The sequence below is a fragment of the Oculina patagonica genome, chromosome 2 (genome assembly GCF_052425735.1).
Source record: "Oculina patagonica isolate OP01 chromosome 2, crgOcupat, whole genome shotgun sequence".
Taxonomy (NCBI): Eukaryota; Metazoa; Cnidaria; class Anthozoa; order Scleractinia; family Oculinidae; genus Oculina; species Oculina patagonica.
In genome coordinates, this window is record NC_135759.1 from 11,084,193 (window position 1) to 11,101,913 (window position 17,721).

Sequence of the window (17,721 nt, forward strand, 5' to 3'; positions counted from 1 at the left end):
GAAAAGCATGGTGGAACGGAGGCACAGTGAAGCAGTGACACAGTTGAACAATAACACATGCAGTGGAACATAGACACAGTGGAACAAAACACAGTGGCACAGGGGAACGATGGCACAATGGAACAGTTTCACAGTGGAACGGTGGCAAAAGGGAAAAGAGGCAGAGTGAACAGAGGTACAGTGGAACAGTGGCACAGCGGAGCAGAGGGCAAACGAAAAGAGAACATTGACCACAACAGTTAAGGTTTCTTACTTCTTAGTTAACCGAGCACGAAGACCGTACTGCTATAATATTGCCCGAGCGGACATTACTGGAAGGTCTGGTCCTGACTATTAGGTAACCTCAGCGTGCGTTACATACATGGAATAGGTGATGGCTGTAAGCAACCCAAGAAGAGAAAAGTACAGTAGAACCCCGGTAAATCGAACTCGGATAACTCGAACAACTCCGCTAATTCGAACAGACTTCCATTTCCTTTGGACTTGACCCCACTTTTCAGTAATTTTTACTCGGTTAACTCGAACTCGGATAACTCGAAGGATCTACATGCACATGCCCCCACATGCAGTCGTGAGCTTGACTGGGGATCTGTGGGCAAACGCCAAGTAGATTTTAAATAAAGGAAACACTCTTCTCATACGAAAATGGCTCCGAAAATCATCGGGACTTTAACTTGGTACCACCACTTCAATAAACCCTCTATTCCTACGGGAATCACGGGAAGCCTAGGAATGCCAAGCACAAGAAGCATCAGGAAATCCTCTACTTGAATTGTAACTTATTTTTCACAGTTTCCCATCAAGGGAATTGTCGAAAAGCTCATCAAAAACGAGCACCAACAAACTCAGTGTTCTTTTGTTCGCCATTTTGAATTGCGTGCGCACATTTGGCGGATAAACGACCACTGTTGACAAGAACAGTTTTGCAAATTCTTTTTCGGATTTCACAGAAAAACGCAGAAGTAGCAAATCAATAAAATCCAAGTTTGGATTCATTAATTGAAATCCACCTCGAAGAAGGATTTCGGTACGTCAACATCAGTTTTTAGATTTCGTGTTTTACCATGTTTTATTGGGAAATCTAATTTAAACTCCGGATTTGAAAATCCAAATCTGGATTTCACAATCGAATGTACCCTATTTTTCGGCGGAATGAAACAAGAACTGGAAATCCGTCTCTGTTCGCAGGCTACACAATAGTGGCTCCCACTGTGTCTCAGAATTGGCTTTTTACGAATTGCTATTTGCCCCTGTGTCAAAACGAGTCTTCGTGCGTAAACATTCATATGAAAATGACGGCAAACTAGAATTTGAATAAAAATTTCTCATGCAAATCAAACTCATCTTCAGATGAACAATTTTGCTTTAGGACTTGTTTTGAAACTGAGGCAAACGGCAACTCGAAAATTGCGCATTACAAGTTTACGTCGAAAAGATAAGCAGAAATTCTTCTTAGTTGATTCTGTAGAAATAGTTATCCACGGAAAGCTCAGTGTGTTGACAAAACAACCTAATAGATATATGATGTTCAAATGTGTTAGTTTTGATTATATAACGGCCTTCACACATACCAAGGAGTCTTGCGAAGGTGTTCAGCAAACTGAGTTCATGAAGTTCTTTTATCAATGAGCTAAATTCAGCAAGTAGGGAAGCAAAAGCTGTTGAGAGTTCTCTAAACTTTCTGTTGTGTGATTTAATGGGCAGGTTAGTTACAATACTTAATTCGTTGTTACCAATTTAAAAGCCTTTAAACGAAAATCGGCCGGTCAGTTTCAAGGTAGTTACAGGGACAATGTTACTTAGTATATACACACTCAGTGATCTTGGTGTTTCAAGAAATCTGATTGGTTCGCTATCTCGGGCTAATGAGCATTATTCACTCCCTACGGAGTGAATAATGCTTGATCCAAACTGAAACAAAATGACCGGCGTAAACTCGCGTTTCGCCGGCGTTTCTGAATCGCAAATACTAAGAATACAAGAAGATGCTGAACCAGAAAAGACAAAAAAGGCTAAGAAATTTGGCCTGATGGTTTTCAAAGTAAGAGAAGACTACATATTTCGCAATTTGCTGCACAATGGCCACACAAGTCGAGTACTAAAACGATAAACAATTGCTTACCGTCAAGTCGCTCTTCGCCCGGCATTGGCAGAAATGAATACCGCAGATTTATCGGCAGCAACATCAAGTGCTATTCAACCAAGATCCTCCATAAATATTCAGGAAAAAGTCTTTGTGCAAGAAAACATCCAGTTTTCACCACAGTTCTGCAAACATTCAGTAAGCTTATAATCCAAACTTTCAGGTGGATCCTTCGCCAACTGCTCTTTCAATTTTCAATGCAAGTGAACTTCAAAAGCTTTGATTCAACGGTCAAAATGATCAGATTGATCAGATTGCAGGTTTGAGTGGTGTTAAAGGACCATTTTGCTAGATTGTGACGAGGATTTTATCGAAGATTAACTAGATTTGCCATGTTTGAAGATTCTGTAAACTGTTTCGCGCATGTCGGTTAGTGCCGCTTATATGTACGTTTTCCACGCATGAATTGAGAGGTCAATTAAAGTCGCGCAGGACCCTTGCAATCATTAGTATGTATTTATTTAAAGAGTATGCACGAACTGCCGGACGACTGAAGCCGACAACAAACGAAATATTCATGAGAATGTTTGTTTTTAAACTCTTTTGTACAAGTAATTACTAGTAATTGTTCTCAGCTTTGTGCCACGTGCGCTGAAAAATAAGGAATTATCATAATTAGATTCACAGCTTTGAATATATCACACGTTGTTGTAAACATTCACTCGGATGGTCTTCGGAAGCCTCAAAACCTGCAATTTTGTGTCCAAGTTTTCTCCGCCGATATAGAATTTCAAGAGTTGATTCGCGAGAAACATAAACTTGGTGTACTCTGTTGTGCTATGACTAGAGCGAATTTTTAAATTTCCTTCTCAAAATGAAGATAGCACGTTTCAAAGTTTAGATTTCACATTTTTGCTCTCTTAGAAGCCATTAACTTGTAGCAGTTTTTGAAATCGAAAATTTCGTTCTAGCCATAGCACAAAAGAGGTTATGATTTAACACTAGGTTATATAATCATTTAATTTGGTGCGCTGTTCTAGCTGAAAACTTGGACACAAAATCGCATTATCTGCAGTAAAACTTTTAAGGGCTTGTAACATCACAGACAACGGTCATCTCTCGGTAAAAGGACAATCACAATGTAATTCCATCATCCCCTTATATCCTTGATACATTTTAGAGAAATCGATGTTCAAAATGTATCGAATAAAAGCTTTACAAGATAGCACTTCGTCAAGACATTTGGCTAAAGAATTTATTAATGAGCAAGGGTCCTGCGCGACCTTAAATCGACTTTAAATGGTTTCCTTCTGAAAACTTTGATATCGCTTGTTGTTAAGATCACTTCGTGTGTATATACTAAAACAATTATTCTTTGAAATCTCGGTGAATAGCGGCAGAATATTCACCTCGATTTCAAAGAATAATTGTTAATTATACAGTGTAAGATACTAGTGGTATTTTGTTGCCTGAGTTGTTGAAGGGTAGTATGTATCTTATCTTGCACGAAGGGTAGTATGTATCTTATCTTGCACGAAGGGTAGTATTTATCTTACAATGTTTGGCTAATTCTGAAATCTTTATTATCTAACTTCTTGACGATTTTTGAACGATACTTTAGAAGTTAAACTGGTGAGCAGCACTGCGAACTTTCAGTTATAAAACTTTTTTAATACGCACTCCAACGCGTTTCATTTGACTAGCGAAGACTTCTTCGTGGAATTTTACAATACAATAGTAAACAGCTTGTATATACCAAAACATGACATATTTTACACTTTGTAAAATAGTTATTTGCGTAAAGGAAACAAGCTATATATTTGAGCAAGGCGTAACATATTATGGGGGACCACAGTTTTATCGCTAAAAGTGTGGTTCCCAAAAAAGGATTTTTTTGAAATGATTTTCTTTTGAATTCTTAACTAGCGAGCAGCTTTTCTGCGAACTGCAGTTGTAAAACTTCTTTAATCTCCAACGCCTTTCATCTAACTATCGTAGACTTCCTCAGGGAGTTTCAAGCCATACCGTGACTAGCGGCTATAAGAGGAACACAAACCGCAAAGGGTTTGGCTGGATTTATGAAAGGAAACAGGCAGAGATGTGAAACACTCATGGAGGGTTTTGAAAGGCTTTCGGGGTCATGGCCTTTTGTGCACGCCTTTAAGAACGACTTTCAGCAAATTTCAATCAAAAAATTGATTCCCCGCCAGAAATCGAAAAATCGATTTCTCTCATTTTTTGCCCACAAATAGCATTTAGCTAGCCTTGAAATTTGATGTAGTTTTTTTCATCTCGAAGCGCTTTAAATCCGTGAAAAACAAGAAAAAGGAATTTCGCCCACAAGATCGCCAAAAATGGCCGAATACAAAGCTAAAAGATGGCAACCTAAGTTTTAAAAAAAGTTTGCGTGTAAAGAAGAACCTGGATTTTTGGATACGTTTTCTTGAAAGGCAAGGTATTCAGCTTCTAAAAATAGGTAATAACTTGAGTTGAGCGTCATTCGAGAATTAATTACTAATTTTGTAAAAATGCCTTTATTTACTTATGGGAAAATCCCTAATTTATTGATAAAGTTAAGAATTTTTTTTCACCATGTGCCATAATTCCAAATTTCTTCAAACTTCGGCTGTGGAACCCTTTTATGCTATTGTAAATTATGTATGAAAATCAGCCTGGGTTCTCTTTTGAGAGATTTTTGAGGCGCCGCTGAATTAGCCGAATTTGAACGGAATTATCAGCAAATGTAAACAATGGTTGCTGGTTGTTCATTTCAGCGGGCTTGTTGAAATATCAAATATAACTTTTGAAATTCCTTTATAAACATATCTCCGTTCTTAAGATATAAATTAGTTATTGAAACTAAAATATCATGGCAAAAGAGTTCATTCTTGGATTAAACAATGTCATTAATAGAAGAAATATTTCTTTTACCCGTACGTCGGTAATTAATTTGGTGGTCGGCATTTCGTGATTTTGTTAGATTCCTTGTCGCCTTAATGTAAACGGTATGTGTAAAACCGCTTCGTGAACGAACACTGTTAAAAAGGATGGCAAGATTATTTAATGTATTTGGCAGATAAAATACTTATAAAATGTTTACCTTTAAAACACGGTACGTAAACACATCACTCAGGGTACTTTGGCGTACTTTTTACATTTGGTCGTTGATAATGATCTTGGTTGATGTTTACAAATTAGAAAACCTTGATACTAGCGTGGGTAAGGAAAGAAAAGGAAACAGGTTTTTTATCATTATTTCCGTATGGAAGCGAAGTGTTCTTTAAGCACTAATGTCGGAGATTCCTGCACCTACGAGCGGAGAGATAAGGCGAAGAAGACAGAAGTTATTCCGTTGTTACCGTACTCGAGAAATAGCGGGGCATAAGTCTACATGGGGGATCTCAGCTGTCGAAACAAAGGTTGATTAGATTCTTGCCAGAGCAGCAGTTTTTACCTTTCCATTGGTCAGTTCACTATTTGTCCCTACCACCTATCGTCCTTGGGAACTGGATGGCACCGAGAATCTCAGCGATGCCAGGTTCCTGAGAAATTATCGGGCCATAGCGAAGATAGAAGGTGGCCTAAAGCAAAAGGGAGGCCTTGGAAAACGGGGAGCAAAGTTGATTCATCAGTGGACAGGTGTATTTGTTGCCGTCGGATGAGGTTTGTACAGATTACAATGAACATACATAGCTAATAAACAAGTAGTAATTTCCTTTATAAACTAAAGATCATTTTCGTAAACAAAAATCTCATATTCCGAGGGATATACCAGCCTGGTCACGTGACTTTGTTGTCAAAAGTAGTTCTTCTCATCACACGGGGAAAAACAACCACTGATGACAATTTCGCATTCAAAGTTAATATTGATTTGAATTTTTATTTGTTTTAGGTGTTTGTCGTAACTGTCGTATTCTACTTTCAAAACTGGATTGTGAAGCAGAAAGCGGAAAGGCACCAGCTGAAAAGCTTAGTGACGAAACAGTGCTCGTCCCCATGGATAATTTAACCATAGCGAGTCGCTAATACTGAGCCCTTGTTTTTTTTTACCTTTTTTTGTACTGAGCGTGGTAAACAGTGTAAAACAATTCTAGACAAGATACTTCTAATGTAAGAATCATTCAGATAATAAGCGCTCTCGATTTAAGCCATGAAAGTACAACTTTTCGGATATAGGCTGCTGCTGTGGAGGTTGTTTTGTTAGTTATAACAAAAATCCCCCCCCCCCCCTCACGTCTCAATAGAAACGCAAATGTATTGCAAACGTCCATTTAAAAATAACCTCCCCTCCCCTCCCCCCATCGTATGTAAGCCCTCCCCGGAAAAAGGCCCATTTGAAAAAGAAAAACCACTGCTCGCAGAATTTCAATAAAAACTCTGTCTATTGGTTGTTTACTTACAGGAAAATAAGATTTTGAGATAAAAAGGCGTGGCACCATACTTATGAGGGCGTCTCGCAGATTCCACTTTTCCCTGAAAATATTTTGCCGTTTTTTGGTTATCTCTGTACCCTAAAATATCAGAAACACAACTGTTGCTCCCTTTTGACGTTCCCAGCTTTATTTTCTTTTTGTTCCTTTGTTCCAAATTATTTTGAACTGCCCATAGATTTGCAATCAACCTTTGCATTTGTGTTGTTTACCTTGAGGGAACGTAAATTTAAAAATCATTCTCGTTCTTCCGTACAGATTAAATCCAATCAGACGTCAACGGAAAGCTGTCCTCGGCTTCTGATTGGATAGTAACTGCACGAAGGAATGTTAACTTATTAACTTAAGTGGTCACACTCTTGGGCTATCTGCTCTAATGTATGTTTCATGATAAATTTACGCACCTAAAATCGACAGTGAATAAATGCTTACAGTGTTCTTGAATAAATGCTTGCAGTGTTCAAGAGGCCACAATTATCTTTTACGAGTACTTGGGCGGGTGGATTACCATCGGTTAACGTTACCGTTTCAGGACCCCCTGAGCCCGAGCGTTCCCAGCTATCACGTTGGAAGGTGTCAGCGCTGTTTCAAACATAGAGTACACTGACGAAGGGCTGATTATATGGAGGACCTATTAAATTGGTCTTGGAAAATTGATTCAGTGGGAGAAACTCGACGTCCAACCCAGTATGGAAGTTCCAGTGCTATCAGCAGTTGACAGCGTCACTAACGGACAAAAGGCGAATTTTACAACAATTCAATCTAAGAAACCAAAGATCCCTTCGAAACAGGCTGACACGCCGGCCCCAAGCGATTCACCAAGCTCTGACGAATCCTCTTCTGATGAATCAAATGTAAGCACTCTTTTCCTGTCCTAAAGAAGGATGTATTAAGCGTTATCAGCGTTTCTCCTCACTTCAGCAGCACCTTGATTGCGGCAAACATCACCGCGCTATTGAAAACGATAGTCTTCTTGACAGAGCCATTACTGGTTATTCAGAAAGACTTGAATTGCCATCTGGTATCGTCCCAAAACATTCCAACAGAAGTACCTAAACCACGACCGACAGGAAGCGTGTCTCTTCCTATGGGCTGGGCATTGCGGCCCTCACAAGTTAAAAGAACTAGATTCAAGCCCCCCCCCCCCCCCATACCCCCCCTCCCCCCCCATATCGTCAGCGCAGCATAAAAGTGGTTTTGTAAGACACAAAACGTTTTATCAGGATCATGCTTGGCGGGATATTATGGTGTGGATCGTTCAACGAAACTTCTCTTCCCAAAACGCTACAAGGAAAGTTCCGCAACCTGTAAGATCGTATTTGAAGTAAGCTGTGGCATTGGCGACTTCAGAGCATACATTTTCTGCTTTCCGACGTCTAAAAAATTACTCCAAAGGCACCATGAAGCAGGACCGTCTAAACTGCCTAGTATTTACCAATAGTTTATGGACACACAGTTGTTGAAATAATTTGGAAAGATTGAGTAGGGGTATGCGCCCACCTCAGTGAGGGGTAGGTATGGACTTGGCTTGTTTCAAACGGCGTTCTGTCGCATCTGACTTTGTTTTTAAAATTTTAAAGAAAGGCATATTAATAACATTTTTTGCTCATATCTTTCGGCCGAAAATTAGACGTTCTGATGTAAAAAAGAGCGTTATCTTGGGATTAGTGTGACTTAACCGTTCAGCTTTATCGCTTCATGTCGACAGTGTATCCACTGCTTTATTCCATAACTAACTATGTTTATACCCTAACTTTAATTCTTTCTGCCGGTTAACTCTTTCCATTTACCATAAAAAAAATCGCGGTCTACTGAACAAAAAACCACGCGAAGATGTAGTTTAGTTTAATTTTGCTTCGTTCCTAAATATGAATGCAGTTCACTACACAAAGTCGAACAGTTCAGTTTGTAATTTGATTAGTTCTTACAGTGTTCTTAAATTTTCGCTATGTACCACAAAACTATAAATTTTATGCCATTTATCACTTGCAGTGTTTATGGAAGACCTTAGTTTTTACTTAATCTTTGATGTGAAAAATCTTTCTTTCGGTATTGAATGTAATAATTGCAGTGGGCCCACAATACAAATTAGTTTCTATTTTCGTCTTGCGACATGAAATCGACAACTCGTCAAGATATGTCTCACACTAAAGAAACTAATTCAGCTTGTTCGAGTTAAATATTAAAGGTTACTTGGCGCTAAAATCGCGTTTATTCCACTTATATTTAGGAAACAAGATCTTGGCTTATGAGTACCAAGAACTTGTAACACAACTGTCGGCTTAAATCGCCTTTATTTTTGACAAGACCGCTTGGCGTCAAAACACGGGAATATTCCGCTGTTTACATTTGCTGATGTAATTTCGTTAAAATTTGGTTATTTCAGAGGCGCCTCAAAAATCTCTCGAAAGAGAACCCAAGCTGATTTTCATACATAATTTACAATAGCATAAAAGGGTTCCACAGCCGAAGTTTGAAGAAATTTGGAGTTATGGCACATGGCGAAAAAAATTCTGAACTTTATCAATAAATTAGGGATTTTCCTATAAGTAAATAAAGGTATTTTTACAAAATTTGTAATTAATTCTCGAATGACGCTCAACTAAAGTTATTACATATTTTTAGAAGCTGAATACCTTGCCTTTCAAGAAAACGTATTTAAAAATTCAGGTTCTTCTTTGCACGCGAACTAAGTTAAAACTTAGGTTGCCATCTTTTAGCTTTGTATTCGGCCATTTTTGGCGATCTTGTGGGCGAAATTCCTTTTTCTTGTTTTTCACGGATTTAAAGCGCTTTGAGATGAAAAAAACTACATCAAATTTCAAGGCTAGCTAAAGGCTATCTGTGGGCAAAAAATGAGGGAAATCAATTTTTCGATTTCTGCTAGCGGATATTTGAAATCTGCTGAAAGTCGTTCTTAAACATCTGAATCGACTAGTACACTTCAACGAAACCAGTGATCAAAAACCCTTTTATCCTTTCGTGCAAAAGTTCTCCTGAATATAAAATTAACCATATCTCTATTAGTGTGAGAAAACAACCGCTTGTGGTGCTTTCGAAATTCATCACATTTAATTGAAAATCTTTGTTTTCTTACTTCACTTTAGAACAACTATGCATGTATAAATTGCTTTTTGTAATGAATTCCAACTGACGGCGGCAAAGATAACAGAAGACACCGCATGCTACAACATAACAGGCGGTTAGCGCGTGCCTCTCTTGTTTTGAAACGGAGGCAAACGGCAACTCGAAAATTGCGCATTACAAGTTTACGTCGAAAATATAAGCAGAAATTCCTCTCAGTTGATTCTGTAGAAATAGTTATCCACGGATAGCTCAGTGTGTTGACAAAACAACCTAATAGATATATAAATAGACTCCATTTCTAGAAGCTATTCGTACCAATAACGAATAACGTTTAGCGTGAGACTGCCAACTTCTTTCAATGAAAGATCAGTTATCTGAGTTCAGTGAAGAATCGCTAATCACTCTCAAGTGGGTACGAAACAGTTAAAAATATAGTAACCTTTGTTTTATGTATTTTATTATTAACAGATGACCAGCATGACCTGAGCCATTAATCTTTCAAAGTTACCTGATGGTAGCGTGTGTCCACCCTAAAATGAAATAGAAATGGATTTTTTTGGTGAGGCAATGCTAGACTGTAGGGAAAACAATTAGGGACGATTCTCCCATTATAAAGAAGCTTATTTTTTATGATAACTTCAGTATCGACTCATATCAGCCCTCGGCTACAACTTTTCGAGCATGATTTCTACTTAAAGTTTGTTGACAGGACGCTCTTCAGACGTATGTTAATTACTGAGATGATGAGATGTGACCTTGGAAAGTCCTTCGTAATATGTGTAAACAGCAAGAGCTTGTTTACTTTGTTTCAAAGTCAAGTCTTAATTAATCGTGAGCACAGACATGCTTAAAAATTAATAGCCGTCTTGGTTTTGATGTTCAAATGTGTTAGTTTTGATTATATAACGGCCTTCACACATACAAAGGAGTCTTGCGAAGGTGTTCAGCAAACTAAGTTCATGAAGTTCTTTTATCAATGAGCTAAATTCAGCAAGTAGGGAAGCAAAAGCTGTTGAGAGTTCTCTAAACTTTCTGTTGTGTGATTTAATGAGCAGGTAAGTTACAATACTTTATTCGTTGTTACCAATTTAAAAGCCTTTAAACGAAAATCGGCCGGTCAGTTTCAAGGTAGTTACAGGGACAATGTTACTTATACAGTGTAAGATACTAGTAGTATTTTGTTGCCTGAGTTGTTGTATGTATCTTATCTTGCACGAAGGGTAGTATTTATCTTACAATGTTTGGCTAATTCTGAAATCTTTATTATCTAACTTCTTGACGATTTTTGAACGATACATTAGAAGTTAAACTGGTGAGCAGCACTGCGAACTTTCAGTTATAAAACTTTTTTAATACGTACTCCAACGCGTTTCATTTGACTAGCGAAGACTTCTTCGTGGAATTTTACAATACAAAAGTAAACAGCTTGTATATGTTGTGGTTTAATTTTATATTTGGTTTAAAATTTTTCAAACCAGTTTGATTTTTATTTTCTATTGTCACAGGTGGTTAGCGCGTGCCTCTGTGTTTTAATAGTACTCCAGTTATTTGAAATTTGTTTGCTCGTTAATTTCGTACTCGAAGACTAATTAAAAAACCTGCATGCAAATAGCAAGTCAATACTATATCAATTATTTATTAATCGGGCGTGGCCGATTTATAGTTTACCCTTTGGTCGTCCTAGACGATAGTCTCCTGTCGGCTAAAAATGACGGGGATAGCCTGGGCCAATCGGTTGCATTTCAGTTTTGACAGTAAATCGTTGTAGGAACACTGGGTCGACTTTTGGGCTAATCTGCAATCTGGTTCTCTTCTTTGCTTCGGCAGGAGAACATAGAAAAAAGCTTAAGGGGTAAAGTACTAATAATCACCATTGTGAAACCGTAGTTGCTTTGACAAGTTGAAGCTATTTTGAAAATAAAAGGGGTAACGTCATTCGTGTCACGCAATGTTTTTGTGGGAAACTTTGAAACTAGACGCTTTGCTGGTTTCTACAAATAGCAGTGTGATCTGGCGGTACATTTTTTTGAGGCGGACTCCACTTTAAAACTATTTTTTTTTTTATATATTTAGCAAGAAGTATGTCGATTTTCATTTCCGCACAGTTGGGCGTCAAAGTCGCCTGACACAAAGAGTAGAATGTTTGCAAAACATGGTTTGGATATATTTTAGATTTGACTAGTGACGTTAGTAAGACACTTCTCAAGACGTCAGCAAAACATTGGCAATGTACAGTATTGGTGTGAACTTGAATGGAATTTTTTACGAGATCAGTAAAGCTATCGAATGAAAAGATGACTTGAAAATGAAAACTTCGAATAATTATAATTAAATACCAATTGAATTTTAGATGAAAAATTCCGGAAGTGACATCTGTGTTCAAAATAGGAATTTTTGTACAACTTTAAGTTCCGAAAAAAAGACCACATGTTTTGTAAAAATCACAGACAAACATGATCAGGAAAACAAAACAGGCCAATGGGTTTTATTCACGAAAATACAACTTTCTTAAGAAAGAGTTTGCAAACAAGACAATGGAATCGAATTACATTTCACACGAAATTTGCATACATTTGAACTTGCAAAAAAGAAGTATCTCTGCCGAGACATAATAGCGAGACCTTACATTAATAATTATTATATTCTGATCTGACTGTTATTTTCTATGCATTTAAAACTATTTGAAAGTGGTTCTCATCGATGAAAACAAAACGGTTTTCCATTCACTGCTTGAAGTATTTATAGACGTGAAAACATTCGCTTAATCAAATTACATTCTGCACGAAATATTTTGTATCCATTTGTCCCGAAACTTTGAGGAAATTGAAATCTTTGTGGACAGTACTGCATAAAAGCAGTTCATAGAATTGAATAAAAAGGTAAGAACCATATTGATAAAGGAAATTTTAAAACTTTATTTTGGCTCATTTTGACGAAATTCAGGATTTTCAAAGACTGCCAGTAAACGGCTATATCTTGTCTGTCTCTAACGATTTTGCTACGGTTTCGAACGAGCTAATTTTTCAACATGATATCATGGTAGCGGGCAGAAGTCGGTTCGTTCTGAATTTTTCAATACGGCATACAAGTAACAGGTCAATATACAGACCCTCTGTACAGTAAAAAACGTTTTGGGAACAAACCATTGTGAACTTAGTTTCTATGTTGACATGCGGTTTGTTATTAAGTTCGTTAGTACGTTAATACTGCAAGATGTATAACCTCAGAGAATTATTATCAAGTGTGTTTTGTTTTATTAGCGGTTTAGACTCTAAGGTCTTGGTATGGGAGATCAAAATTAAGGCAAATTTCTGTTATTATCTGATTGCTTGGCACAGATTAGTACGATACTGAATTGGTTAGGAAATGTAAACAAACATTAAATTTAATGAGAGTAGAAAGGGAGGGACAGGTGTGGGTGAAAGGCTAAGGAGATGGAAAGGGAGGGAGAATTAAAATCCATGTTTGGTTATATCACGCAACCTTTGACTTCTGTTGTTTTCTCACAAGAACAAAACTTAAGGTGGGGTTCTACCTGAATTTGAATGGAACTTTAAGAGATTTAAAGAAGGGATTGAAGAAAAGAATGGAAACACCTCCAAACAGTTGACCCCCTCGCAAGAGCACTCCGGGTTGTCAGGAGACTGTTTGGTGTCCGTCCACCAATTTTTAACTTCAAATTCAAATTTTAAAATCACATTAAATCTTCAATATTTCTTATTTGTCTAAATTTTACTAATCCTTTGAGAAAAACTATCGCCTCCCAGACATCCCCCAAAATCGTCCAAAAATTAACAAAATACTGCAAAACAAATATATATGGGATAAGTAAAGCTTTTTTGGATTCCTTGAAACGCGGCTAAAATGGATTTCAGTGTTTTCCAGCCCTTATACTTTGGGTTAGTACTACTATTCTTCACCAGTTGCTATTACAGTAATGGTATGAAACAAATACCTAATCATTGGTCAATAAGTTGTGATCATTTTCTTGACAAAAGTAGTTACCTGATTAGGAGTTGTATACTGTTCCATTAAAGTGTAAGGGCTGGAAAATACTGAAATGCGTCAGCCACCTAAAGCGTTGGAAAAATTGGTCTTCAGGTAAAAACCCCGCCTTTATTAAGTATTGCGAAAAGGCTGCACTTTGCTAAGTGTTACAAATTTATATTTTCTAGACGTCTAGATCAATCGTTTATTTGTATTGTGCGAAATATATTTTTATAAATTGAGACCATTATGTCATTAAGTAATAATGCAATCTTGAAAACATTCCAGATTTTCATTATTAAATAGAAACACGAAAAATTCAAATTTGGGAAAACAAGCCTGTCAAAATGACGTTGCCATGGTGATTTCAAGTTACTGGCACAATAACTAATCCTACCAAATTATTGCGAGATAAATTTTAGATAAACGCGCAAAGTTTGGCAGCGTTTGGTTGAATATTGAAAAAGTTAAAAGCATCCAAAGTCAGCGCGGGCCTCAAAAGCCCCCTCCCCCGGCCTGAATAGGTTTAAGTGACTGTTTTTCCAGTGATTTTTACACTGTACTGTACCCTGCCTTTCAAGTCAAAACAGATAGCTAATTATTAAGCACCCGATTTTAAGCTTCTCAAGCTTCTCAAGCTTCTTGTTTCCTTTGTATGTTCTTTTGGCAGCTGTACTATGAGTGCGTTACGTTTTCTACAAGTGGCACTTTTGATATCGCACCTGACTTTCCTCATTGCGGTGGACATTGACGTTAACTGCCAAAACTTCAAGTTTGTCATTGATGAAGATGTCGTCTATGACCACATCCTTGAAGGTCACGTGTTTAAAAGATTGACAGTTTTCAGTGCCACCCATTGTCACGTGATGTGTAAAGACAACTGCTTGTGTGCATCCATGAATTATTTCCCTGTCTCCAAGGAAAATAACTGTGAACTTAGTGATGTTAACAAAGAAATGGAGCCAGCGGCACTGACATGGAAACAGGGAGTTAATTATTATGACTTGGTCAGAAGTTACACTGTTAAGGTGAGTTGCAATTGTTTATTCTGATTGTGCCATACGGTATTAACCGGATGCATCTGTATTTTATAGCTTATTTTATGTTTTTTCTTTCCTTTCTTCTTTTATTTTGTCATAATTAATACTATCAATTGTACCGTTTCCAGCATTGTATATATTTATATATCTTGTCACTGTTTATCTTTATATAGCTTTTATCAGTTATACATTTACCCACACTGTATACTGGCCCTGAAGAAGACTAGCTCTGCTAGTTAAAATATTGGCCAATAAATTGTTTCCTGCTTCCGTTGTTGCAGCCTTGCAATAAATCTGTTTATTCTAATTCACCCGGCTTCCCTTCATCTATCCATCCATCTGTCCGTCTGCCTTTCCAAAGTGTCGCATACTAGTGTTAACAAGCTGACAAAATCTCAATATTTTCATAGAGAACATTAACGGTCCCTTTCCTTGTTTATTTTAAAAATTACACACTAGTACTAGCTCTTGGCACTTTGACTGTAGGGATCGATGGGCTCAAATAAACTAAAATGAGTGCTTTTTTAATTTTACAACAGGGTGGAGATAAGTACATTCCGGGAAAACATCGCTGTGTCAACAGATGCTGCAGTGACAATCCTTGTGTCAATGGAGGGGTATGTGAGGAGATTTGTGACCCTCACAGCACGCGGTTTAACTGCACCTGCCCTGACACTCACACAGGCCAGCGGTGTGAGGAGATTAAATGTCCAAGAACCTGCAAAGATATCGCTAAGAACGGTGCTACGACATCTGGAAAGTACCTCATCTTTGATTCAACGAATGAAGCATTCTCTGTTTTCTGTGACATGGTATCAGAACCGGGATTCGTTTGGACATTGATACAATCGTTTTCTTTGGCTAAAGAAGATATGTTTGCAAACAAATCATTTAGCGTCGATTTTCCGGTGAATCAGGGTGGCGATGACGTGGATTGGAACTCCTACCGCCTGTCCTTATCACAGATGCAATCCATTGCTGATCACTCAACGCACCTACGAGCAACCTGTAACTTCCCTACAGATGGTCTGCAGTATACCGACTACGCACGCGCCAAACTGGAAGGTCACGACATATTTGGCAACTGGGATAGCCTTTGTCGACTGTATGAATACATAAACATCCGGGGAAATGAGTGCTCTAACTGCACCGCTTTGACAAAACAGAAAAATGGGAAAGCTTGGATAGTGAAAAGCCACAAAAGTAAAGAACTGGGTTGCGAATTTGATGGGGCTCCAGGTGCAAGTCAAAACGAAAACAATTTTGGGAGGTATAGTGGTGGCGGGGAAATAAATAGCAATCATCGCTGCTCGTCTTCCCCTGCCTCCACAACACAACACTGGTTTGGAGTTAAGCATGAGTAGTAAGGATTCCAGTCGCGATTCTAATGGTTCATCAACACCAACTTTACCACGATTTCCGAAAGATGTAGTGACTGTCAGAAATGCTAGCTAATATCTGTTTTTTTCTGGACGTGACGCTGCTACACGGCAGCCTTTCCTCTAACACGTTGTCAATTTTACAGGACAGTTCCCCGGTATTCATTAACCGGTGTGGGTGGAGAGTCGAGAGTGATTGTCTTTGACAGCCCAGAAATTCCACATGAAGACGCTGGCCAGGCTAGAACCTTTGAATTCTGTATTGAACTCATTTAACAGCTTGGTCATTGTGTTTCCAGCACAAAGCAAAAATTGCACGATATCGGTTTGTTTGTAAACGGTGTTAAGTCATACGACATTTCATAGCCGTGTGACCGTAGAATGATGAACTGATAACTTCATAAAACAATGATTTAAGTAAAATTAGTTTCACTTACCTAGTGAAAAACACCACGATACCAAGAGTCCATAAACTATTGTACTTTATGATTAATTTTCTTTATTTAAAGCCATTTAAATTTGGTTAAAATTTGGTCAAAATTTAAATTTGGAAAAATATGTTAATTATTATCCAAATTTTTGTGCCTTAGCGAAGCCCTTAGCGACATCAAGTCATCAAGTTCCGTAAACAGTGACATGTGATACCAAATTAAGTGAAACTTTAGGAGGATTTTTAAAACTATGATTCTTATAGCAAAAACCTGTGCATTCTTTCAAAGAACGTTTTAACAAAACAGTGATCGCTTTTGGTCACTTTTTTTCCCCAGCGTGTCTGCTCAAAACTGACGAGTATGCACGGCCGACCAGAATGAATAATCTGAATTGCTTGTTCAACCAATCATGTTGCTCGATTTAGTTCATCTGGACCACGTGCCGAAAGGAGAAATAACATGCCCCCTATGGGGCATAACGTAATTGCAATTCAGAAAAACAAACTTTTGTAAATACCTTAAACTCTTGTATATAATTCTCTAGCAAAATATTTTGCATCAGTAGGATAGAACGGCCTCATGAAATTGTAATTGACAAATACATACCAAGAATAATATGCTTTCTTTTTGATCGGTTGTCACAAGGAGGCAGCGTGGCCAAGTGGTCAGAGCGCCGGACTTAAAATTCGTCGATCTTGGGTTCAAATCCTGTTCTGACCACTAGCTGGTGTTGTTCGCAGTAGACCCGAGTTCAACTCTTCAGCTACGCTTGTAAATAGCCAGCTGGTCTGCTTCCTACCAGTTGGAATTTTTTAACCATGTTTTGTTCATTTTCAATATTTGTTTCAGAATTTGTTCACATTGGCCCTGGAAAGCCCCATTGGGGGAGTAGTAAATTAAGTCTGTATTTATATGTATATTCTGTATACCTGCTTCTGAAAACAAATAAAAGAAACAATTTTTTAAGGAGTTGTTTTCACAAAATCAAAATTATAACAAACGGTTGGACAGCATGCCGTTCGACAGAGGGTCTTTAATACTGTTTAACCACTTGTGGATGTTGTTCTTCTGACGCTTTGTTAAAAAGTTTTATAACACAATATGGCAATGCTTCGTGCATCACAAATAATGTAGAATTTTGTGAGCATTTCCTATGTTTGTTAGTCATGAATCCACGATGTCCGCCAATATTCCACTGTAAACATCTAAAGGGTTTCTAAGGTTTCTTCGGGTCAAATATGTTCACAAATTGACGAAAAAGGTCTATAGACAACACATATCATC

The 17,721-nt window shown here is 37.8% G+C and overlaps 1 protein-coding gene across 2 annotated transcripts; it reads left to right on the forward strand.

The window, feature by feature from the left end:
* Nucleotides 1-1,642: 1,642 nt before the first annotated feature.
* On the forward strand, nucleotides 1,643-17,298 carry LOC144641786 (uncharacterized). Of its 2 annotated transcripts, none has more exons than XM_078500812.1 (3): nucleotides 1,643-1,704; nucleotides 14,258-14,615; nucleotides 15,167-17,298. In XM_078500812.1, exons 1-3 carry the CDS (start codon nucleotides 1,697-1,699, stop codon nucleotides 15,989-15,991), a joined length of 1,191 nt encoding a protein of 396 aa, XP_078356938.1. In that variant the 5' UTR covers nucleotides 1,643-1,696; the 3' UTR covers nucleotides 15,992-17,298. The 2 variants fall into 2 exon arrangements, with proteins under 2 accessions (XP_078356938.1, XP_078356939.1); XM_078500813.1 differs by lacking the exon at nucleotides 1,643-1,704 and adding an exon at nucleotides 10,522-10,655.
* The last annotated feature ends 423 nt before the right edge of the window (nucleotides 17,299-17,721 follow it).